The 10,293-nt window shown below is 31.7% G+C and overlaps 1 protein-coding gene across 1 annotated transcript; it reads right to left on the bottom strand.

The window, feature by feature from the left end:
- Window positions 1-1,022: 1,022 nt before the first annotated feature.
- LOC145194333 (uncharacterized) lies at window positions 1,023-2,849 on the bottom strand. The gene has a single exon (XM_080071963.2). The coding sequence runs from the start codon at window positions 2,847-2,849 to the stop codon at window positions 1,023-1,025; it is 1,827 nt and encodes a 608-aa protein (XP_079928089.2).
- Window positions 2,850-10,293: the final 7,444 nt, after the last annotated feature.

The following is a 10,293-nucleotide window of genomic DNA, read 5'->3' on the forward strand; positions in this document are numbered from 1 at the left end:
AAAGAAATTATTGACGCCAGATACGGTTTGCATAATCTTAAATTGTAAAGTGCTCGGTACCGATGCTTACCGCGGTATGCATAAGTTATTAATGAAACAACCAATCGAATTTAACTAAAGCTTTTTTTTTTTTTTAGAAAAAAACTGGTTTCCCGCCTTAGTACACTTGAGTAGATAAAGTTCTACATATTTGAGTTACCGTCAAACGGGGTGACTTTGATAGGTTTTCGAGCATTTTTGCAAATAAATTCTTTCGTATAAATTTTTTTTTGAATTTTATTTTTTCGATATAACATTATACCTTTCCTTTATAGGATTCCGTTAAATATAATTTTTTTTTTTGGTTCTAATATATATTTTTTTAAGTCAAAAATGTTATCTATCTCAATCCTTCGTTGGGGGTGACTTTGATAGTTTATTATTTCTTAAAAGCTTATTAAGCCACCTTCACAAGTGCCATTAATATTTTTTTTTTGGAGTTTTACTAACTTACAACACAATTTACAATATATTTTTAAGATTTTACGGGTAAAATTATAAATTTAGACAATAAGATTGGTTATCGAATATATCCACAAAATGGAAAAAAAAACAAAAAACAATTTGGTGTTAATATGCTAAACATAACAATATAATATATCAATAGCATCACTAGAGTAACTATAAATTGCATCATTAGAGTAATTATAGCAGTTATAAAATAATACTAACAAAAAAAAAGTACTAATTGTATATAAATATTAAGTACTAATGTACTTTACTTGATTAACTTGATCCATTTAAAATAAAAAAAAGATACCAAAACAAAAAAACCTAAACATCACATTTTCTGAAGATTTTACAACAACTGGTGTTAAAACCGGACTAGGAATTAATTGCTCTGTGTAGTACCTCTAAACTGCTGCAGGCTACTAATAAATAAATGTTTGAATGACAAATTGTTAATTTTTTTAAATGAAATGTTTTGAGTTCAATCATTTAGTGAATATTTCTGACATCTTCTGATAACGTATCCAATTCACTTAACAGATTTTATCAATATTTTTTACATTTGCAAACTCAAGTTGATAACTATTATTTGTCTTCGGTGGTTGAAGATGTTGCAATATACTCGAGAAATGTACAGTAAAAACAATGTCTTCTGCAACAGGATACTTAAACAGATTTTTGGATCCTTCTACTTTCTTTAGGAACCTCATATAAAGAATTTTGGGTGTTGGTAAAACCTCAACAATCTGTCCAATGTAATTCAATTTCACACTTTTTTTAGTTTTACCTGGGTAGACTACAACATGCCAACTCCCTGTAGTTAGAAAATTGTTGACATTAGGTTCTTTTTGATTAGACTCATTTAAATCAAGATCTTTCTTGTCATTACTTTCATTGGAATAACCACTACTACCAACTTCAATATCTTCTAATTCAAAAAAAGATTCAACATCGTTTGAAGCTATTTTTGATTTTTTGCCTTTTATTTGTTGGTTTTTAGATTTTTTCTGTTTTGATGTTTGTCTATAATCAATGTCATCTATTGTGATCGATTTTCCTGGTGCAATTTTTTTCCCTCTTTTTCTATTGGTTTTTCCTGCTGCATCATTGCCACAGTACTTCGTGAGAATATCTTTTACACCCTCATTTAATATTTCTTTTATGGTCTCACCCTCATAGTCTTTGTTGACATCTGGAAGCCGTTTTAATACTTTTTCTCGATTCAATGGATATATACCTGAAGCTTCGAATCCTGCTTTTAAGTTGTCTGCTTTCAGAGTATTTTGCAACTTTGTTAAGAGCGCTGGGAAATGGTTTTTTGGAATTGAACTCTTGATTCGTGATTCTCTTCTCCATGTTTGTAAAATCTTCTTCCACTCAACTTTTAAGGGTCTGAAAACAGCAATATCAAGCGGTTGTAGCAAATGTGTGGCATTTGGGATTAAACATGTAAACCGGATATTATTTTCCAAGCATGCTCTGATGATATCAGATGAGAAATGTGAAGTTAAATTATCCCCAATAACAACTTTAGTTCCTGTAAGAGATGCTGTTTCAGGAATAAAAATTTCCCTGAACCAACGCTCAAATGTTCTAGAGTCGAACCAACCTGATTTTGAACTGTCGAATATAGTTCCAGGTGGGCCACCATTTGTCCACTCTATGTAGCAATTTGCAGCTTTATAAACAACCATGGGAGAAAGAAACTGACCAGCTGCACTCCCACAGTACATAATACTTATAGCTCCTTTAGAATGCTGCATTTTTCTTTCTACGCGTTTAAGGCCACGTTTGCAAACTACTGTTTTAGAGCCTGGATTATCACTCACATTTGTCTCATCATAGTTGAATATATTGGTATTAGGAATGTCTTGAAGTGTAATGGATAACTCATCGAAATATGAACATACTGAATTTCGATCAATTTCAGCTCTTGCTGGTTTTACGTTGTCAGCAATTCGAGCAGTTAGATTATTGCGAACAATGAAGGATTTTATCCAGTCAGGGCCAGACAAGTTATTTTTAAATTTTAAATCAGTAACACCCATTCTGTCTAAATAGTCTTTCACTAGCAGACGTATATCCAACTTATCCAAAGGTAACTTCCAATCAGTCAGGATACTAATAACTTGTAGAATCTTTTCTTCGGTATGGGGCTGTAATCTGGTCTGCCCTCCAAAGTTTTTCATGTGTCTTAGTTTACTCTTGTTGTACAGAGTACCATATGGTATACCATATAACTTAGATGCCTTAAAAACTGATATTCTGTTAGTTGAGATATCTAACAAAGCTTTTTGCATGGCTTCTGCTGAATACAATGCATAGGATCGATTACCTGGTTTACGTTTATAAGTTCTCATGGATTCTTCTGCAATTCTTCTTGTGATATTTTTTGTTTTAATGTCTTTTTTAACTAGAAATAATCGTTTGAAACGTTTAATAATCACAATAAGATTGAAATATCAGATATTGAAAATTATTTGAGAAAGTGAAAAACAAAATCGTTTTGAATTTTCTGCAAATATAATTGGGAGAAACCAAAAATGAGTGGTATATTACAGTGGTATTATAACTGGAATATACCACTTGAACATCTAAGTATAGATTTTTAGAAAAAAATTTATTCCAAAAAATTAAAATCATATGTTTTTTGGTATTTTTTTGGTACATGTAAAAATCGTTATTTTGTTGTTTAAGTCTTGTTAATCCCAACACATTTGCACAAGCTAGAATCACTTCACAATCATTAAATTTTCAAAAATATACGCAAAATATAATAATGTACTAGGAAAAAAACAAAAAAAGTTTCTAATTTTGCAAATACATCTCCAAATCAATACTTTTGAAACTAACAGGCAAAATTATCAAAGTCACCCCGCGTATCAAAGTCACCCCGTTTTACGGTACATATTAACTTATAAATTACATTTGACCATATGCTCTTACTTAATTTTAATCATAAGTATAATCTCCCCAAGGAACTATTTTTTATATAATTGGGTTTAGCAATAAAATTTTTTGGTACGTGCATTTCTAGCCTAATATTCCAACTTCTACGCCGCAAAAAAAAAGTTTTGTTATGGATAAGGTTAAAGGTTTAGATATTTTAATTAGTTATAATGTATGTCAAAATACAACCAGCGATATCTACAGGTTTCCAAATTTTGGGTAAGCCATTTCAGTTGGAACATGTGCATATTGAATTTTATAACGTTTCTTCTGAATCCAAGGATCAGAAAAGAGAAGATAAGAAAAGGAGGGCACCCATTACCTAAGAAAAAGAGCATCAGTTTGAAGGTCTGTACATCTGTGACTTCGTGATTCCAGACAATAAGTTATGTTAGTAAGCGCCACGAGTGCATTGGATAGAAGCAATCTCCGTTCATTTGAGTGTACAAGCGGTGACACTCCAAGTCAATGTGGTTGATTGGTATGCAAAATCTTTAGCTTGCTGGAGATGTATTTCGTTTAAAGCTATGTCCTAAAAGATTCATAAGACATTTAGTACCATTATTATTGATGTTCTTTTCACTTCTAAGCTTCTAAATAACTCTTGTCCCTTTCTAATAAAAATTAATGCCTCTAATCTAAGTGATCATGTTCATGTTATTTTGGTTCGTCCGGACCGTATGTACCGTATGTACTAGAGAGTCTTTGATCGATTTTGTTCTCCGATATGTTGTTATTGGTGGGGATGGCCACCAATAACAACATATCGGAGAACAATTTCTTAAGTGGGTATCCTGTTTAATTATGTCCCAATGCTTCATTATGATGTGATTTATGGCTTTACCTATGTTAGTGTGTACTGTGATCAGCGATAATATTTTGTCTTTCTTAAGTGTTCTTGTTTTGTTAACAAGGTCATGTTGTGTCCAACGTAACGCTTTGTTGATATACTTATTCAGGCGCGGATCCAGGAATTCGTAACTGTATGGCCAAATTTTATTTTCACGGTTGAAATTTTGATAAAAGATTTTATTTTCACGGTTGAAATTTTGATAAAAGATCGATGTTTTAATATTTTATCGCGGGATTTTTTGATTGAATAAAACATCGGTAACGTATAATAAGAACCGTTTTGGCCATGGCAGGAATCTCTATAGCCAAAATCCGTAAATTACGGCAGACAAATTAAAATTTTTAGGGATATTCCGTAAGAAAAAAAACCCGAAAACTATCGTGGCTGCCGTTAAATATAAACTATGTAGCCATTGCCACAATGGCCACCCATTAGATCCGCGCTTGTTATTGATGGCATGCAGTGGGTAACCTCTGAGTACTAAGGTTCTAGTAAGCATTTCCATCTCTTTCATTAAGCTTTCTTTTTTCAATATGATTTTGTTATATCTTAAAGCTTGGCTAAAAATTATGCTGTGTTTTAGAAGATTAGAGTGATTTGAGTCATAATGCAAGAGGCACATAGTATCTGTAGGTTTTCAATGAATAGTGGTCTGGATTCCGCCGTCTCTATCTTTGTATATTTTGACATCCATAAAATTGATTATTAAAAAAAAAGTCTACAGTCTTAAATAATAAAATCTTAGCAAATAAACAATTTTAATTATTTTAAAATTCATTTTAGTATATAACCAATAAAAGAATTTTTCAACTTATTCCATAAAAATGTTAAGAGATATTCTAGACAGCAAGTAAGAATCCCAGGTAAAGCAAATTGGCGTGGTAATTTAAACATGAATGAATTATCATTTTCTATTATTCGAAATAATTATTATGACAAAATAAAAACCAGGTTGTTAACGTTTTTATACGATTCTTAATCTGCATAAAACTTTCTATCATAATCAATCATAAAAATGGGGGAGGGGGGGTGCGAAAGTCGAGTAGCGCCCTGAATCCGTCTACAACAAGCGAAAAGCATTTTATTCCACAACTTGATTGTTCTGGTTATGATGAATAGTAATTTACTGTTTCATTTAATAATTACCCTTTTTTCGATAACTTAAATGCTTGGAAATTTTCACTTTAAAAGATTTAAATACAGAATAAAAAACGCATTTAAATTCATGATTGACAACAAAAGCTAGGTATTTCTATTAGCAAATAAGGTTTTTCACGTCCTAAATGATATAATAAATATTTTTTTTCGTATTAATTTTTCTATAGATTATAGTGTAATACAAAGTTATAATTTACAGAAAAGTATTAAATTGGCAATTTTTACAAAAGGTAGGGGAGTAATTTTTATAGGCAAATGAAATCTTTTTTTTATTTCAAAGGATTACATTAACCCTTTCTTTATTGAAGGGACTTGCACGTCCCCGTCACTTTTTTAATTTGCTAAAATTTCAGTTTTTGCTTTTTAAACTTCCCTTTAACGATTTGTTGGAAGTCGGAAGTAATTTCCTTATTGCTTACTCTGTTTGTGGCGCATTAGATTACTTTGTTAATTTTTAGTAGTTTAAGTAGTTTTTTGACAATTACTTTACCTCTATCCCTCTATTGTAGCATTTATTGAACAACGGTGTTTCTGCGTGTGGAACAATCAACTGAAATAGAAAAGGTCTTCCTACAAATTTAAAAAAGGAAAAAGAGCCAAGCTAACAATTAACGTTCAAAAAACGTTGTTTTAACGTCCGTTTAGGTTCGTTTAATGTTCGCTGCAAACGTTACGTGAACCAACTTTTGTGAACTCCGATTTACAGTTCTTGAACGTTCAATTAACAGATAGCGAACGTTGTTCTGACGTTCACTACAAACGTTATTTTGACAGCTCTTGAACGTTCATACCAAACGTTCAATAACGAACAGCGAGCATTGACCTAACGTTATATATATATATAAATATATATAAATATATTCAGTTGAACTTTTAATTTTAAAAGAATAGGTTTAAATGAAGTTTGCTAGAATTTAAAATGCCACCTTTACTTTTATTAAACTTAACATTCAACTTAATCAGCGATATAAATGTAATGGTTTTTGAACTTTCAGAGATTTACTTGACAGGCACAAATTTATTATTTTTACCAACTGAATTACATATAAGCTTATTTGAAAGACTATGATTTATTTAATACATTTCAAGGATAATGGACACAACTGGCTGAACTGTAGACAATTTAAAAATATATGTAACACAAAATAACTCCTCTTGCAGTGAAAAAGTTCATATATTATCTGTGTGTATATATATATATGTGTGTATATATATATGTGTGTATATATATATATATATATATATATATATATATATATATATATATATATATATATATATATATATATATATATATATATATATATATATATATATATATATATTACATTATTATTACATAGTTAATCATTTACAAACAAAGAATTCAATTTGCTAAAATATAGTTTTTGATTTGAGTTCTTCTTAAAATATCAAGTCAAATTTGATTGGTTTGAGTTAATTCAGGTTGATCACCATGTACATCATCTTCACGATTGTCCCCAAAGTTAATGTCATCTGGAATTTCTAATCCTAAGGAAATGCAAAGGTTTTCCAGTAAAGTGCAAGTAAAAAATATTATGCAGCAAGTTGTTGGGATGTACTGAAGTTTTCCACCACTTTTGTGCAAACACCTCCAAAGGTTTTTGAGATGTCCAATGGCTTGCTCCATATCACTACCTACCTGACGGTGAACTTTATTAAAATATATTCACTCTGGTGTAGTTGGCTGATTAAACAGTGTAATAATGATTGGTAACAACCCATATCCTAAGTCTGCAAAAAGGAAACCTGCATTTGGATCATATTATTTTGTCAGTTTTAATGCAAAATTATAATAAAAGATAAAGGCATCATGGCACGGATCCAGGATACTTTGCAACAACATCTCTAAACTTTCCATCAGCATCAATGACAGCCTGACAGTTCAAAGTAGGATATCCTCTTCTAAAAAAAGAAGTTAAAAATCTTCAAAATGTTAAAGTGTTTAAAAATCCTGAGAGCAGCTAAAACCTTTATGGGAAACATTGACACCATGTTAGAAAAACTGTTCATCTTTGGCTGAAACAAAACATTGTTTTTTTTACATGATCTTTTATCATAAACAATACGACCTTACATTATAACATTGTTTTAAGCTTAGCACTCAAACTTTAAAGAACTATAATGTGCTAATTTAAACTATTAAAAATACTTTGATTTTTGTAATAAAAAAGTCGCACTTTGTGAAATTGAAGTATTGTCTCTTCATAAATTAAATACTTTATTACATATTATTAACAACATGAAGCACTTTATAAAAACTTAATAATGTGAAGTAAAATACAGTATAAAAAAGCATTAGCACCTTAAAAAAAAGAAATAGTAATTAATTTTTTTTATAAAGAATAATAGAACAGAAATATTTTTTTCGAACCTAGTATGCATTATATGCAAACATACCTAGACGGAATAAATCTGTGAAACAAAAACTTTTTTAACTTTCTCATGTTAACTTTGCCTGTGTAAGTAAGCCAAGCAGTGTACACTTTAAATCAATTTAATCAAAATGATCAAATGTATGCTGACTCATCAGCCATAGTAACTCCTTTGAACTGTATCATTGTACCATCTATTACTCTAAGAAGACCTTTAACTCCAAATGATTGAAAGTACTTTCTCTTTGTTTCAGCCATCTCCTCTGGACTATAATACCATCTGACAAGGTGATGATAGTGCTGAATAAAATATTTGCAAAACAGGCAAAGTATGCAACTCCAGCTTGACTGGCTTCCATGAGAGGTGTCACCTAAAATTACATGAAACAACATGTGAATGAAATATGCATCTTGACTATTATGTTCTAATTAATCAAAGCAAGTTAGTTATCTGAGAGAAAAGTGAGCTTTGACAAGGTTAAACTCCAAATAACTTAAAAAATACAGTCACCTTACCAAAAGTCTGCAAGAATATAAAATCACAATTTAGGAACAGTAGGAGGGTGCAGTATAGAAATTAATCTTTTGACAATCTATTATGCTAAGTTAAAAAAATTAGGTTCCAGGTTTTCCATGGGATTTTTGCTACCTCTAGGTTTGCTAGGTATTCCAGGTTGAATAAAAACCCTGTATAAAGCACCACCTCTAAGCTGCATTTGTAACAATCCATTAATAACAAGCATATTTAACAATAAAGAATCATAAGATTATAGCTAATTCTTTTGGCATTAACTAATAATTTTTACCAATTACTGCTTGAAAACTCCCAGTTGAAAAAAGCCTTAGTGCTTATTAGTACTTTTGCTTCTGAAAAAATTGGGTTGCTTCTCAATATGATTGTTGACAAATCATTGTGTAATGTGTTGACAATATTATTTTTTTGTAAACGAAGTTTTAGAAGACATTCCACATCAGAGTAATCGCTTAAAGTAACACGCTGAGTCTCATGCCAAATTTGATCTTGACCATGTGAAGCTAGAATAATTGGAATATCCATTTTGACTAATGTTGTTCTACGCATTTTTTTTTGTTTCTGTTGTTTTCTCACAGCGAACACAACGTTTCAGTTCTACATTTTCTCTTCTCCTTAAAATTTTCTTTACAAAAAGTTTTCCTTCAATTTATACTATACAAAGAACCTCAAATATGCTCATAAAATAAACCGCTTAAACTATATTTACAACATATCAAATAAACTACGTCAATCAAATCCGCCGTAAATAGTTTCTTCACGCAATTCAATTACAGTTTCTAATATGTTTCTTACTTGTCAACAACCTCGACCACTTTACAAACAAAATTGTTCGCTATATATAGCATTTAAACATACAACTTGTGACTCTTGTCAACAATTAATAATCGTTATAAAAACCGTTATAATAATAAAATTATGCAGCGTGTGAATCTTGTCAATAATTAGCAAAGCTTACTATTGGCACATTATTGACGCATATTAAAATCACAACATCTCCCCCAGCTCACCAAGAGCTCATACATAATCGTGATATTTTCGGTTAGGAAACACTCTTCTCCCATAGCGAGTGAATCGAACAGGGTGTGCCTCTATCTCACAATTTGTTGGATAGTTTTGACCAGCGTGGTCCGCACTATTGTCAGCTTCACCATCGTCCAGGGGATTTATTTGAGAACTTGGATCTTCCATTACAACGCGTTCTAAGTTTGTTTCGGGAGGTTTAACCAGCGTCAGATCGTAATCGTCATCGGTTGTTATGTCTCCTTTCTTGTCCCCACAACGATGCTGCAGATGAGAAAAGTGTCGTGGCAACGTATGCCCATTAATTTCAACTCCAGCCGTCAAACCATTACGCAGTGCCACTATACTTCCTTTCAACCATCGCCGTGTACACGGCGTCATATGCTTGGGCTTCACCCACACTTTATCGCCAACTTTCCATCCTTGATACTTAGTCAGGGGTTTTTGTGTTGATTCAACTTTATCGATTCCAGGAATTCGGACGCGTTTGTATTGTTGGCAAAAGATTTCAAAAGGTGTGCCGTGTTTTGATGGAACGTTGTTGATTAAGAATACAGACATGGGTATACCACATTTTGCTCTCGCGTTTGTTCTTTTTACCGTTCGATGAACTCTTTCAACAATTCCATTTCCAGATGGTTTTTCAACAGCTCGATAGATAAGTCTTATTCCCCACTTCGACACCATAGCTTGCATAGTCTGAGATCTAAACGACTTACAATTATCTAGGAGAACTTCGGAAGGAGGTCCAAGCAATGACCATATTGTTTCCAACGATTGAACAACCATTGTTGCACTTTCATCACTTAATGGTGACCATAACGTGTATCTGCTTGGGCCACAATCGATACAGGTTAGATATAGCAATAAATCAACGTGAGTAACATCGCAGG

Source organism: Hydra viridissima, unplaced genomic scaffold (assembly GCF_058129835.1).
Source record: "Hydra viridissima isolate aposymbiotic clone 2 unplaced genomic scaffold, HvirCarnegie_v1 scaffold_16, whole genome shotgun sequence".
NCBI lineage: Eukaryota > Metazoa > Cnidaria > Hydrozoa > Anthoathecata > Hydridae > Hydra > Hydra viridissima.